The sequence below is a fragment of the Bos indicus x Bos taurus genome, chromosome 19 (assembly GCF_003369695.1).
Source record: "Bos indicus x Bos taurus breed Angus x Brahman F1 hybrid chromosome 19, Bos_hybrid_MaternalHap_v2.0, whole genome shotgun sequence".
Classification (NCBI taxonomy): domain Eukaryota; kingdom Metazoa; phylum Chordata; class Mammalia; order Artiodactyla; family Bovidae; genus Bos; species Bos indicus x Bos taurus.
Window position 1 is genome coordinate 29,889,817 of NC_040094.1, and position 15,996 is coordinate 29,905,812.

The 15,996-nt window shown below is 42.5% G+C and overlaps 1 protein-coding gene across 9 annotated transcripts in view; it reads right to left on the reverse strand.

Annotated features, from left to right (window-relative positions):
* STX8 (syntaxin 8) overlaps positions 1–15,996 on the reverse strand; it is a 208,645-nt gene that overhangs the window by 190,634 nt on the left and 2,015 nt on the right. For 7 of the 9 annotated variants that reach the window (XM_027518816.1, XM_027518817.1, XM_027518815.1 and 4 more), the window contains exon 2: positions 7,880–7,979. The exons of 1 other annotated variant lie outside the window; for it this stretch is intronic. In XM_027518816.1, the coding sequence (XP_027374617.1) occupies positions 7,880–7,979 (100 nt within the window). Of the gene's footprint in view, positions 1–7,879; positions 7,980–13,569; positions 13,595–15,996 lie in introns of those variants that run through there. One more of the 9 variants, XM_027518822.1, reaches the window with a different exon arrangement.

A 15,996-nucleotide genomic window follows, 5' to 3' on the forward strand; every position in this document is an offset into this window, starting at 1 on the left:
AAAGAGGAATGTTAACCACATATGACTCTTTTTTCCAGGAGTGTGTAAATTTTCTCTAATTTACAAACCCAGAGTCAAGTTTTGTTTGTGACTCTAAGTGCTGCCTTAAAGGATGGTAGACAGCCTCTCAGGAATTTAAAAATATGAAAAATAAAATCAACCATGGATATAATTGGAGGTATGTTGAGAAAGACAAGACTGTCCCAAGTTTCATTTGCTACCTTGTTAAAAGGGAACACTTATACAACTGCAGTGAGGCAGGGGCTCTCTCCTTAGATTAGTGGGGGTCACACAAGGAAAACACAGCAGAACAGCAGAGGCTGGCCAAGCACGACATGCATCAAGCAACCCTCAAAGGTGTCAGCAGCCAAGAAAAACCTAACCGTAACTGTTCTAATACCTCTGGGAACCACAGAAAAACCACCCACAACGTCTATGGGGAAACGCCAAGGAAGGCAGATCTTTCCTCATTCAAGAAATAAAGAGCAAAACAGACAAACAAAAGAATAATGAACACACACACACACACACACCAGGTCTGAGAGTCTAAAAAATTAAAGATCAAAAGCATTTAACAGATGAAAAAGAATGTAGTCATTAAAAAGTATGAATGACATCTAAATTTGTTAACATAGAAAGATATCCATCGTAATTTATTAAAAGAAAAAGAAATCAAGTCATAAAATGCAATGTCACTCACAGAGAGAAAAAAACAACCCAGGAACTAACGACATCAAAACATCAAGGGTGGTTATCTCTAAGTAGCAGGATTTCTTAATATTTTATAAGAAAACTATTATTTTCAGGAAAAAAAATTCTGTTATGAGAATTTAACAGAAGCTTTCCAAAGCACAGAAAAGGATGAAAGCCTAATTCATACTTTAGGCTAACACAACATTGGTAACCAACACTGACAGGAGATAAGAGAAAAAAAATAAGCCACTTGCCAATCTCCCCCAAGGATTATAAATGTAAAGCCTTTAAAAAATATTAGCAAAGCAAATTCAGAATTACATTAAAAATGACAGCATGCCATCACCAAGCAGAATTTATCTGAGCAATTTAAAAATACTTTGATGTTAGAAGATCTAATAATACAGCTAATAGTATTAATAACTAAAGTTATGAGGGGTATTAACAACTAAAAATAGAATAAACATATGATTAATACAACACAGGGGAAATTAATTAAAAACATGACAAAAACAAGGAAAGAAAACTCAGAATGGGTCAGTGCTGGCCTTAACGGCAATATTATTTAACTTTGGTCTAGAGTTCTAACCAATGCAATACGACAAGTTAAAAGAAATACATAAGGGCTGGAAAGAAGGAAATGAAATTATCATTATTTGCAGGTTAAAAATAGTCTATTTGGCAAAGTTAAAAGGATCAACCAAACAACGACTAGAAAAAGGTAAAGAATTCATGGTGGTGATCAATTACAAAATGAAAAAATCCAGGGCATTCCTAAATTCAGGTAGGAAGAACTCTTCTAAAAATTATTTTTAAACATCATTAACAATATCAACAAAATCTGAAACATATCTAGCACAGTGTCTGGCCTATAGTAATTGCAGGAAATACTGCTGAAGGAATGAGTGAAGGGAAAGAATCAATACTGCAAAAATGTAAATGCTCCCCAATTTAATCTATAAATATACTACACATCGATCCAAAATCCCGTGTGCAGTGCTTTTATTAGAGCTGCTGCTGCTGCTGCTAAGTCACTTCAGTCGTGTCCAACTCTTTGCGACCCCATAGACAGCAGCCCACCAGGCTCCCCCGTCCCTGGGATTCTCAAGGCAAGAACACTGGAGTGGGTTGCCATTTCCTTCTCCAATGCATGAAAGTGAAGAGTGAAAGTGAAGTCGCTCAGTTGTGTCCGACTCTTAGTGACCCCACGGACTGCAGCCTACCAGGCTCCTTCGTCCATGGAATTTTCCAGGCAAGAGTAATGGAGTGGGTTGCCATTGCCTTCTCTGAGAGGAGGTGGTAAATGAGGCACAGCACAAAATTCTTTTTAATAAAGCTATGCAGGGCTTCCCTGGTGGCTCAGTGGTGAAGTCTGTCTGCCAGTGCAGGAGACACGGGTTTGATTCCTGATCCGGGCCGATCCCACATGCCGTACATCGAACAACAAAGCCTGTGCACCGCAACTGTTGAGCCTGTGCTCTAGAGCCTGGGAGCTGCAACTCCTAGAGCGCCCTAGAGCCTGTGCCCCACAACAAGAGAAGCCGCTGAAATGAGATGCCCACCTGCCAAAACTAGAGAGTAGCCCCCACTCTTCACAACTAGAGAAAAGCCTGTGTAGCAATGAAGACCTAGCACAGCACCCCCCCTCTCCAAGTAAACTAAGTAAAGCTATGCAAAACTGCTGTTAGAGGAGGATAAATGAAGGGAGATATAGAAAGATCCGGACAAGGCAATGGCACCCCACTCCAGTACTCCTGCCTGGAAAATCCCATGGATGGAGGAGCCTGGTAGGCTCCAGTCCATGGGGTCGCTAAGAGTCAGACACAAGTGAGCGACTTCACTTTCACTTTTCACTTTCATGCACTGGAGAAGGAAAAGGCAACCCACTCCAGTGTTCTTGCCTGGAGAATCCCAGGGACGGGGAAGCCTGGTGGGCTGCCATCTATGGGGTCGCACAGAGTCGGACACGACTGAAGCGACTTAGCAGCAGCAGCAGCAGCAGCATAGAAAAATCAAGGATATGTGTTACAAAGGTGGCCTTAAACAATCAGATGTTACATCTTTATTAAAAAAACTACAAGAGTGTGATGCTAGCAGTTACCAATGGCTTCATTAGTGCAAAAGAACAGAATGTCCATAAACAGTGCAGCTGTGAAAAAATTCAGTGAATGAAATAGGAAATATTTCATACTTCGGTGGAGATTAATAATTAAGCAAATGGGAAAAAATTATAATACACAAAACAAATTTCAAATATTGTAAAGATTTCTGTGTTCTAAAAAATATTAAAAAAAAAAAGAGGAGGAAAGTTTAAAGAAAATTTAGGTAATTAGACAAAGTATTTCTGTTAATATAATCCCTGAGTATGAAAAGTCTTTCTAACTATTACTCCCCTTCTCCTATAAGAAAAGGCCATGAATAAAAACAGTGATAATTTCAAGTAAAATTTAAAAACAAGTATGTATATTTTTTAAAAAGTCATTTATAAAATCAAAATCCAAATTAATAGAAAAAATATTTGTATCAAATGTGCCAAATCAAAGCTTAATCCAAGCTTAGTTAACAAATAGGTAAGAAACACTTGGAAATTAAGAAATAATAAGCTAGGTTAAGAACATGTATAGGAATGTAACAGGCAATTCATAAAGGAAGAAATACAAACATCCAAAAAATATATGAAAAGATGCTCAATGGCATAAGTAACTTTTAAAATGTATATTAAACTATTGTATACTTAACAGAGAAAGATTTTTTTTAAAGTTTATCAGAATTGGTATAGACATGTGAATCTGAGACATTTTTAAAATGCTTAAAATTTTATATAACCTAAATCCAGAAAGCCTATATTGAGGAATTTAATCTAACCTGGACAATATTCAGCCACATGGAAAACTCATTTTTATAATTCAGTTCAGTCGCTCAGTCATGTCTGACTCTTTGCGACCTCATGGACTGCAGCACACCAGGCTTCCCTGTCCATCACCAACTCCCAGATCCTACTCAAACTCATGTCCATTGAGTCAGTGATGCCATCCAACCATTTCATCCTCTGTCGTCCCCTTCTCCTCCCGCCTTCAATCTTTCCCAGCATCAGGGTCTTTTCCAATGAGTCTATTCTTTGCATCAGGTGGCCAAAGTATTGGAGTTTCAGCTTCAACATCAGTTCTTCCAATGAATTCAGGACTGATATCCTTTAGGATTGACTGGTTGGATCTCCTTGCTGTCCAAGGGACTCTCAAGAGTTTTCTCCAACACCACAGTTCAAAAGCATCAATTCTTTGGCACTCCATTTTCTTTATAGTCCAACTCTCACATTCATACATGACCACTGGAAAAACCACAGCTTTGACTAGACGGACCTTTGTTGGCAAAGTAATGTCTCTGCTTTTCAATATGCTATCTAGATTGGTCATAACTTTCCTTCCAAGGAGCAAGTGTCTTTTAATTTGATGGCTGCAATCACCATCTGCAGTGATTCTGGAGCCCAAAAAAATAAAGTCTCTCACAGTTTCCGTTTGCCCATCTATTTGCCATGAAGTGATGGGACCAAATGCCATGATCTTAGTTTTATGAATGTTGAGTTTCAAGCCAACTTATTCACTCTCTTCTTTCAATTTCATCATGAGACTCTTTAGTTCTTTTTTGCTTTCTGCCATAAGGGTGGTGTCACCTGTGTATCTGAGGTTATTGATATTTGATATTTCTCCCCGCAATCTTGATTCCAGCTTGTGCTTCATCTAGCCCTTGCTGCTGCTGCTGCTAAGTCGCTTCAGTCGTGTCCGACTCTGTGCGACCCCAGAGACGGCAGCACAGCAGGCTCCCCCGTCCCTGGGATTCTCCAGGCAAGAACACTGGAGTGGGTTGTCATTTCCTTCTCCAATGCATGAAAGTGAAAAGTGAAAATGAAGTCGCTCAGTCGTGTCTGACCCTCAGCGACCCCATGGACCGCAGCCTACCAGGCTCCTCTGTCCATGGGATTTTCCAGGCAAGAGTACTGGAGTGGGATTCCCGGGCCTTCTCCCATCCAGCCCTTAGTCAAATGATTTATTGGGCTTCCCAGGTGGTGCTAGTGGTAAAGAATCCGCCTGCCAATTCAGGAGACATAAGAGATGCGGAATAGATCCCTGGGTTGGGAAGATCCCCTGGAGAAGGGCATGGCAACCCACTCCAGTATTCACGCTTGGAGAATCCCACGGACAGAGGAACCTGGTGGGCTATAGTCCATAGGGTCATACAGAGTCAGACACGACTGAAGTGACTTAGCAGAATGGTTTATCATCAGAAGATGATACTGGTTGAATGGATCAGGGATCTAAATGTAAAAAATGAAACCATGAATTTGCTAGAAGAAATCAGGAACAAATTCCTTTATAACCTACAAGTAGCAAAAGCTATAAGTGAAAATGCAGAGGCAATTAAAAACTGATAGTCAACTTTATAAAAAAAAAAAAACAAACTAAAACTTTCATATGATGAAGCTACCATGGCAAAGTCAAGCAACAAATGATAAAGGAGAGGAAATAATTACAATATATCAGAAAGAGCTAATCTCCCTAATACATAAGAGCTCTTAAAAATTAAAAAAAAAAAAACAATAATCCAATGTAAAAAAATGGGCAAAAGATAGGGAATTAATTTACAGAATATATATATATATATATAGTGCTTATGAATGTGAAAACATACTTCACTTTATATCATGAAAAGCGCAAATTTAAAACCACACTGGAAGGTGAAGGAGATTAACAGGTACAAACTTTCAGTTACAAAGTAAGGAAGTCAAGGGAACATAATGTACAGCATAGGGAATATAGTCAGTAATATAATAATTTCATATGGTAAGATGGTAACTAGACTTATCTGGTAATCACACTATAATGTACAAAAATATCAAATCCCTATGCTGCATACTTAAAACCAATATAATATTATAATTCAATTATGCCTCCATTTAAAAAATGAATAAAATAAAATTACACTAAAATATTTTATCTCACCTAGGTTGGCAAAAAATTCAGGAAATTGACAACGCCCTCTGCTGGCCAACCTGGGAAGCCAAAGGTGACAACCCCTGTGGAGGGTAATTTGGCAACAGATTAAAAAAAAAAGAAATCACAAATGCCCTGGTTCTGAGAATTCACTCTTAAAAGAATCTCAAAAAAAAAAAAAAAAAAAATCACAAAGTTATGTATTGCAGCATTATTCTTAAGAGCAAAATACAGGAAGCAATCTAAATGCCTATTCTTAGGAGACAGGTTAGTGAACTACAGTACACACAATAGGGGTTTCCTTGGTGGTTCAGTGGGAAAGAATCTGCTGCCAATGCAGGAGACTTGGGTTAGATCTCTGGGTCGGAAAGGTCTCCTGGAGAAGGAAATGGCAACCCACTCTAGTATTCTTGCCTGGGAAATCCCATGGACAGAGGAGCCTGGTGTGCTGCAGTCCATGGGGAAACAAAGGAATCAGACACAATTTAGCGCTAAACAGCAACACACAAGAGAGCACGACAAAGTCCTGAGAACAACCAAAAAGATCTCAACGAATTAACATTTCTATGATACTACTGTTAGGTGAAAAGAGCAAGAGACAAAAGAGTAACGCGCGCGCGCGCGCACACACACACACACACACACACACACACACACACACACACACACACACACACACACACACACACACACACACACACACACACACACACACACACACACACACACACACACACACACACACACACACACACACACACACACCCCCGGATGCTAATTTCCACAAGTAACACAGGAAGAATAAATGAGAAATTATGTTAAAAAAGAAAGGATTACTCTAAGAAGAAGTTGAAGAAGGCAAGAAAAAGGGTGGAATGGAGACAAGACTTTGAGTACACCTTTATATATAATATGACTTCTGTACTATATAAATGTTTTACATATTTAAAATTTAAGGGCAGAGAAAAAAGTAAACCCTGAAAATGAGTATCAATAGACACAGAGGAGAGCATAAGATACAGAAAAAAATAATCAATTCTCATATCTTTAAAACAGAATAACCTTAGTATCCTTAGTGGGATATTCTAAATTTTAAAAATAACAATAGAGAGACTCAAACTACACTTAGCATATGTAGTGGTGCTTCTGTAATGATTCTGAAAACTTTTTTGTATAAACTATAAGAGAGACCGGGCTTCCCATGTAGCTCAGCAGGTAAAGAATCCACCTGCAATGCAGGAGACTCTGGTTTGATCCCTGGGTCAGGGAGATCCGGTGGAGAAGGGATAGGCTACCCACCCCAGTATTCTTGAGCTTCCCTGGTGGCTCAGCTGGTAAAGAATCTGCTCACAATGTGGGAGACCTGGGTTCGATCCCTAGGTTGGGAAGATCCCACAGAAAAGGGAAAGGCTACCCACTCCAGTTTTTGGCCTGGAGAATTCCATGGACTATATAGTCCATGGGGTCACAAAGAGTCGGACATGACCGAGTGACTTTCACTCCTAAGAGAGACCAAATGAGCAAGAACATATCAATGTTTGTGGAAATCGGGGTTCTCACTGCAGGAAAAGGAAAACATTAATTTGGAATGGGGAAGTTACAAAGAAACCTGTTATGCTGGATTAGAATCAAAGGAATTGGCATGGACTCAGGATTTGCTCAAAAAAACCTTGCCAAATCCCACCACTGTCTTTTTTACAGCCCGAAAGCAAAGGATGATCATGTTTAAACGTAAAATGTAAAAAAAGAAAAAAGACTATCATCGTTTTTTTGAGAATGGTTACTCAAAGAGGTGAGAACTTGCCTCTTGTTCTGCAGAGCCTGATAGATTTACCACCTGGGGGACAGTGTACCAACTCTGGAACTAGACTATAAAACTGTCAGCAGCTTTTAAGATAAAATAGGAGAAATTAAAGAGATGCCCTGCTTCATTTGGTCTCAGTGATTAAGTTAACAATGAATGGATTGGTTGTAATGTCCATTTGACCTATGGCAACCCACTCCAATATTCTTGCCTGGAGAATTCCATGGACAGAGGGGTCTGGTGGGCCTACAGTGCATGGAGTCACAGAGAGTCAGACACGACTGAGTGACTGACACACACAGGTTGTTACACATACAGCCTCTGAAAGGGGAGAGTTTTCAGACCTCAGAGCTCAAACAAATCCTCTGAAGGGCCCAGTCTCTCCTGGCCTTACCTTGGTTGTATTTTCACCATTTCTTTCATACTGATTTCGCTGCTGAATTTTCTCGGCAATCTCTTGTGCAATTTGGCAGGTAGAATCGTAGGTGGAGAACCTGCGTCAGAGTCATAAAGGGACAGACATGTTGAAAGTTCCTTAAAGGAAATGTCAGCGTAATCTAAAGTTGCAGTGTGTAATTCTAGTCATGACAGTGAACAGGCAGGGAGGATGATAAGAGGGGCAGTGAAGGCGTACACGCGGTGAATGGTAACTCACTATGGGATGGGTTCGGTCTCCACTCTTCCTTTGTAATAACTCACTCCACCCACACAAGAACACTGGGAGCTGGGTCCCCATCCCCAGCATATACTTGAGAAAAATCAGGCACAGGGAGGTAGAGCCACTTGCCCAATGGGCTCCTCCAGCAGCAAACCCCGGCTGCCTGGCCTCTGTGCTGGAGCCTGTCTGTGCTCCTAACCACTGTGCTCTCTGGCCGCTGATAAAGCATCCCAATGCATTCATTTACAAAACGTTCAGCAAAGATTTCTGGAGAGCTCAGCACTGCTCCAGGCATGGGAGAATACAGCAAACGATGAACTCAAGAGACCCCACAGAGACTGAGACAGAACTGTGTTTGAGTATCTCCTGTGGAGGTACAGGTCAGCAGTGGACTGCCGCAGGGCAGAGGCTCTGGGTGCAGCAGAGCTGGGTATGGCATAAGCCCTATTGGAGGAGGTCACCATTAAACCCAACATAGAGCTGCCAGAACTTACACAGGACTAGGGAAATAGACTCTTGGAGGGCACAAACAGAACCTTGTATGCACCAGGAACCAGGAGAAAGGAGCAGTGACCCCACAAGAGACTGACCCAGACTTTCCCAGGAGTCTCCGGTGGAGGCGTGGGTCGGCCAGCTGCAGGGTTGGGGGCACTGAGTGTAGCACTGCATGCATGGGACCTTTTGAAGGAGGTCGCCATTATCTTCAGTAACCTCCACCATAGTATGGCCCCAGGTAAAGAACAGGGAGGGAACACAGCTTCACCCATCAACAGAAAATTGGATTAAAGATTTACTGAGCATTGTCCCACGATCAGAACAAGACCCAGTTTCCCCCTCAGTCAGTCTCTCCCATTAGGAAGCTTCCATCAGCCTCTTATCCTCCATCAGATGGCAGACAAACTGAAAACCACAAAAAAACAGAAAACTAACCAATCTGATCATATGGACCACAGCCTTGTCTAACTCAATGAAATTATGAGCCATGCCGTACAGGGCCACCCAAGATGGACAACGGGTCATGGTGGAGAGTTCTGACAAAATGTGGTCCACTGGAGAAGGAAATGGCAAACCACTTCAGTATTCTTGCCTTGAGAACTCCATGAACAGTATGAAACGGCAAAAAGGACACCGAAAGATGAACTCCCCAGGTCGGTAGGTGCCCAATATGCTACTGGAGATCAGTGGAGAAATAACTCCAAAAAGAATGAAAAGACAGAGCCAAAGCAAAAACAACACCCAATTGTGGATGTGACTGGTGATAGCAGTAAAGTCCAATGCTGTAAAGAGCAATATTACATAGGAACCTGGAATGTTGGGTCCATGAATCAAGGCAAACAGGAGATGGCAAGAGTGAACGTTGACATTTTAGGAATCAGTGAACTAAAATGGACTGGAATGGGTGAATTTAACTCAGATGAACATTTTATCTACTACTGTGGGCAAGAATCCCTTAGAAGAAATGGAGTAGCCATCATAGTCAACAAGAGTCCAAAATGCAGTACTTGGATGCAATCTCAAAAACGACAGAATGATCTCTGTTCATTTCCAAGGCAAACCATTCAATATCATGGTGATCCAAGTCTATGCCCTGACCAGTTATGCTGAAGAAGCTGAAGTTGAATGGTTCTATGAAGACCTACAAGATCTTCTAGAACTAACAACCAAAAAAAATGTCCTTTTCATTACAGGGGACTGGAATGCAAAAGTAGGAAGTCAAGAAACACCTGGAGTAACAGGCAAATTTGGCCTTGGAGTACGGAATAAAGCAGGGCAAAGGCTAATAGAGTTCTGTCAAGAGAATGCACTGGTCATAGCAAACACCCTCTTCCAACAACACCAGAGAAGTCTCTACACATGGACATCACCAGATGGTCAATGCTGAAATAAGACTGATTATATTCTTTGCAGCCAAAGATGGAGAAGCTCTATACAGTCAGCAGAAAAAAGACCAGGAGCTGACTGTGGCTCAGATCATGAACTCCTTATTGCCAAATTCAGACTTAAATTGAAGAAAGTAGGGAAAACCAGTTGGAGAAGGCAATAGCATCCCACTCCAGTTCTCTTGCCTGGAAAATCCCATGGACGGAGGAGCCTGGTAGGCTGCAGTCCATGGGGTCGCTAGGAGTTGGACACGACTAAGCCACTTCACTTTCACTTTCATGCATTGGAGAAGGAAATGGCAACCCACTCCAGTGTTCTTGCCTGGAGAATCCCAGGGACGGGGGAACCTGGTGGGCTGCTGTCTATGGGGTCGCACAGAGTCGGACATGACTGAAGTGACTTAGCAGCAGCAGCAGCAGCAGCAGCAGGGAAAACCAGTAGACCATTCAGGTATGACCTAAATCAAATCCCTTACAATTATACAGTGGAAGTGACAAATAGATTCAAGGGATTAGATCTGATAGACAGAGTGCCTGATGAACTATGGATGGAGGTTCGTGACATTGTACAGGAGACAGGGATCAAGACCATCCCCATAGATAAGAAATGCAAAAAAGCAAAATGGCTGTCTGAAGAGGCCTTAGAAATACCTGTGAAACAAAGAGAAGTGAAAAGCAAAGGAGAAAAGGAAAGATATAATACCCATTTGAATGCAGAGTTCCAATGAACAGCAAGGAGAAATAAGAAAGCCTTCCTCAGTGATGAGTGCCAAGAAACAGAGGAAAACAATAGAATGGGAAAGACTAGAGATCTCTTCAAGAAAATTAGAGATACCAAGGGAACATTTCATGCAAAGATGAGCACAATAAAGGACAGAAATAGTATGCACCTAACAGAAGCAGAAGATATTAAGGAGAGGTGGCAAAAATACACAGAAGAACTGTACAAAAAAGATCTTCATCACCTAGATAATCACGATGGTGTGATCACTCACCTAGAGCCAGACATCCTGGAATGTGAAGTCAAGTGGGCCTTAGGAAGCATCACTACAAACAAAGCTAGTGGAGGTGATGAAATTCCAGCTGAGCTATTTCAAATCCTAAAAGATGATGCTGTGAAAGTGCTACACTCAATATGTCAGCAAATTTGGAAAACTCAGCAGTGGCCACAGGACTGGAAAAGGTCAGTTTTCATTCCAATCCCAAAGAATGCTCAAACTACTGCATAATTGCACTCTTCTCACATGCTAGTAATGTTCAAAATTCTCCAATCCAGGCTTCAATAGTATGTGAACTGTGAACTTCCAGATGTTCAAGCTGGATTTAGAAAAGGCAGAGGAACCAGAGATCAAATTGCCAACATCCGTTGGATTATCGAAAAAGCAAGAGAGTTCCAGAAAAACATCTGCTTCTGCTTTATTGACTGTGTAGATCACCACAAACTGTGGAAAATTCTGAAAGAGATGGGAATACCAGACCTGCCTCTAGAGAGATCTGTATGCAGGTCAGGAAGCAACAGTTAGAACTGGACATGAAACAACAGACTGGTTCCAAATAGGAAAAGGAGTACGTCAAGGCTGTATATTGTCACCCTGCTTATTTAACTTATATGCAGAGTACATCACGAGAAACGCTGGGCTGGATGAAGCACAAACTGGAATCAAGATTGCCGAGAGAAATATCAAATATCAATAACCTCAGATATGCAGATGATACCCACCCTTATGGCAGAAAGCAAAGAAGAACTAAAAAGTCTCTTGATGAAAGTGAAAGAGGAGAGTGAACAAGCTGGCTTAAAACTCAACATTCAGAAAACTAAGATCATGGCATTTGGTCCCATCACTTTATGGCAAATAGATGGGGAAATAATGGAAACAGTGAGAGACTTTATTTTGGGGGACTCCAAAATCACTGCAGATGAAATTGCAGTGACTGCAATTCATGGTGAATGCAGCCATGAAATTAAAAGACTCCTTGGAAGAAAAGTTATGACCAACCTAGACAGCATATTAAAAAGCAGAGACATTACTTTGCCAACAAAGGTCCTTCTAGTCAAGGCTATGGTTTTTCCAGTAGTCATGTATGGATGTGAGAGTTGGACTAGAAAGAAACCTGAGTGCCGAAGAATTGATGCTTTTAAACTGTGGTGTTGGAGAAGACTCTTGAGAGTCCCTTGGACAGCAAGGAGATCCAACCAGTCAATCCTAAAGGAAATCAGTCCTGAATATTCATTGGAAGGACTGATGCTGAAGCTGAAGCTCCAATACTTTGGCCACCTGATGCGAAGCACTGACTCAATGGAAAGACCCTGTTGCTGGGAAAGATTGAAGGCAGGAGGAGAAGGGGACGACAGAGGATGAGATGGTTGGATGGCATCACTGACTCAATGGACATGAGTTTGAGTAAACTTCGGGAGTTGGTGATGGACAGGGAAGGCTGGCATGCTGCAGTCTGTGGGGTCGCAAAGAGTCAGACATGACTGAGGAAATGGACTGAACTGAAGAAAGAAAATAAGGCAGGATAAAAGGATGGAGAGTGAGAGGCCAGGAGAGCAGCTATTTAGGGAAGAGCCCTACAGAACAACAGGTAACATAATGCTCTGAGGACAAAGGACACACACCCACCTGACACAGGAATTCTCTCGAAACACATCCTGAGCTTCTGTTTGCTATTCAACAGGGGTGAGGGCTTTGAAAGGCTCACAGTGAATGTCTAACAGTCCCTTAATTTTTCCTTTGCTAAGAGCCTTTTCACTTTTTATCTGTTTCAGAAAATATCTAAGTGTGTATAGACATTTCACGTCTTCTAAAGGGTGGAGACTATGAATACATGACAGAAATATTTTCCAGTGCCAATAAACAATATTTAGATCTCCTGTGGAATCTAATGTTCCAATTTTTGTCTGAAAAAAATAAACAAGCCATTTCTTAAAATCTTTGAATCCCCATGTGTCACCTGAACACTGAGGGGACCTGGCAAATGTCTTTCTAAACAAAGAGAAAAAAACAATTTCCAGTCCTTTCCCTGAGGAATCTTACTATAGTAATGATAACTATGGCTAACAACTGAGTACCTGATCTGGGTCAGGTTCCATGCTAAGAGCTTTACATTTTAAATTTAATAAGGATCCAGTGAGGTAGTGTAACCTATGGGGCCTTCCTGGAATAGACCCCTACCTCCATGTCTTCTTCTTGTCTATAGAAAAGACATGCCTCTTGTCTATAGAAAAGCTTTAGCCTCTTAGGCCTTCCTTGAGTTCCAAAGAGTAAATTTGGAGAAGAAAGAAAATGCAGAAAGAAAGGAAAACACTCAAGCGAGACAAAATAAGAATAGTTTAGCCATTAAGCAAAGTCAAGGACCTTTACTTCCTCTTCAAGGGTGGTAGAAGAGCCACCTTTTCTGAGCCGTGTCCTTCAAGCTGTCTTGCAGATGCTGAAACCCCCAGCAGGCAGACGATTTTAACCGTCCCCAGCCCCGGCGCCCCCAAGCCTGTAGAACCCAGACCGGTTTTGGAACCACAGGTTGATGATGCTGATTCTTAATTACCTCACCACCACAATCAGAAGAATGTCCACGAGCTGATCACGCGCCCCACAAACTCCTCATCCCGTCTTTAAAAATCTTTCCCTGAAAATGAAAGTGTTAGTGCCTCAGTCCTGCCCGACTCTTGGCGATCCCCTGGCGGGGGCGGGGCAGGGCGGGGAAGGAACTTGCATGTGTTTGGAGCAGTGACTACCAGGACTCCTTGCTTGGCAGCGATAAACGCTGCACTTCCCTTCACCACCGCCAGGGGTCAGTAGATTGGCTTTACTGTCCACTGGTGAGCAAATTGGCTCTGTAACAGGATTAACTTACATATGTACTGTAAGTGAGTGAAGTCGCTCAGTCGTGTCCGACTCTTTGCAACCGCGTGGACTGTAGCCCACCAGGCTCCTCCGTCCATGGGATTCTCCAGGCAAGAATAGTGGAGTGGGTTGCCATTTCCTTCTCCAGGGGATCTTCCCAACCCAGGGATCGAACCCAGCTCTCCCGCATTGCAGGCAGATGCTTTAACCCCTGAGCCACCAGGGAAGCCCATATGTATATGACCAACCTAGATCGCATATTCAAAAGCAGAGACATTACTTTGCCAACAAAGGTTCGTCTAGTCAAGGGTATGGTTTTTCCTGTGGTCATGTATGGATGTGAGAGTTGGACTGTGAAGAAGGCTGAGCGCCGAAGAATTGACGCTTTTGAACTGTGGTGTTGCAGTCCCTTGGACTGCAAGGAGATCCAACCAATCCATTCTGAAGGAGATTAGCCCTGGGATTTCTTTGGAAGGAATGATGCTAAAGCTGAAACTCCAGTACTGTGGCCACCTCATGCGAAGAGTTGACTCATTGGAAAAGACTCTGATGCTGGGAGGGATTGGGGGCAGGAGGAGAAGGGGACCACAGAGGATGAGATGGCTGGATGGCATCACTGACTCGATGGACGTGAGTCTCAGTGAACTCCGGGAGTTGGTGATGGACAGGGAGGCCTGGCGTGCTGCGATTCATGGGGTCGCAAAGAGTCGGACACGACTGAGCAACTGATCTGATCTGATATATTCATGTATACCAAAAGTGAGCAGGTGATATGAGCCAATACATAATTAAGGAAACAGGAGGCTGATAAGAAAAATTGGGTGCTGGCCCCGACTTTGCCACATTTCCCCATTTCCCCTCCATGTCATCATCAATGAAAAGAGGTTCTTAGGTCTGGCTCTGTGGTCCCAGACCACATAAATGCAAGTCAATAATAAGGTGTAACACACCTCCTGACAGACGAGGAGTAGAAATAACAAGTGCCTATATCTGGAGTTCAGAAGTGACAGAAATTACTGGCCAAGACACTTGGACCTGATAAGGCTGGGCCAAGAGGTTATACCTTGGGCTGAACCACAAGGTCAAAGCAGGGCTCTCACTCAAGCAAGAGGGAGGAGCACCTTTTAGAGGAGGTGAGAGGCACAGGAAGCAAGCAAAGATGAAAGGAAGGGAAAGAGCCTGGCATGGTCGGCTGAGGGGTGGTCCTGGGTAGGACAGTGAAGAACAAGATGGCAGAAAGGAGTTGAAGATGGTTTCTGCAGAGCCTTGAGTAGCATAATAATAAGGTTTGAAGGGAATTTGAAAACTGTGGGGTATACTTTTACAGAGACAGTGAGGCCTTGAAGAGGTTATGTGAAATGCTTATGGCCAAAACCCCAGTTGTCTTGCTCCTAATCCTTGTGTTCTCGCCTGAGCTCTACAAACTGGTTCTGAAGTTCTTCTACACATGTGAATCACTGTCTGGTCTGCAAGTGTTCAGTTGTGCCCAACTCTTTTGTGACCCCATGGGTTATAGCTTGCCAGGCTCCTCTGTCCATGGGATTTCCCGGCAATAATACTGGAAATAATACTGGGTTGCCCTTTCCTTCTCCAGGGGATCTTCCCACCCAGGGATCCAAGCTGCATCTCTGGCATCGGCTGGCAGATTCTTTACCACTGAGCTACCTTGGAAGCCCCTTCCATCACTGGGGACGTTTTTTAAAGCTTCCTCATACCCCAAGCATTCTGATTGAATTGGCAGGGGGCTTGCCCTAGACATGAGGCGTTGTAAAGCTCCCCAGGAGATTCCAATCTATAGCACAGCTTGAGAACCACTGGGCAACCTCATGATGGAATCAAGCACACAGGTGCCTAAGGTCCTAGTTTAGAAAAGTAACCTGAACTCCACGTGCACAAATCACTGGGAATGAAAGAAGAGTGGCAGGAGACCAGGAGAAGGCTTCTCCAGCTATTCAACTCCATAACCAGCCACCAACATTTACTTTCTGTAAACCATAAGGCTAAAAAGAATTGGACAACAGCAGAAAAGAAAAAAATAAAAATCGTGGAGATGAGTCAATAATCTGATAGGAGGAATGAAGAAAAAGTAGATGATCAGAGTTTTTTAGGTCTAAGAGACTAAGAGGAT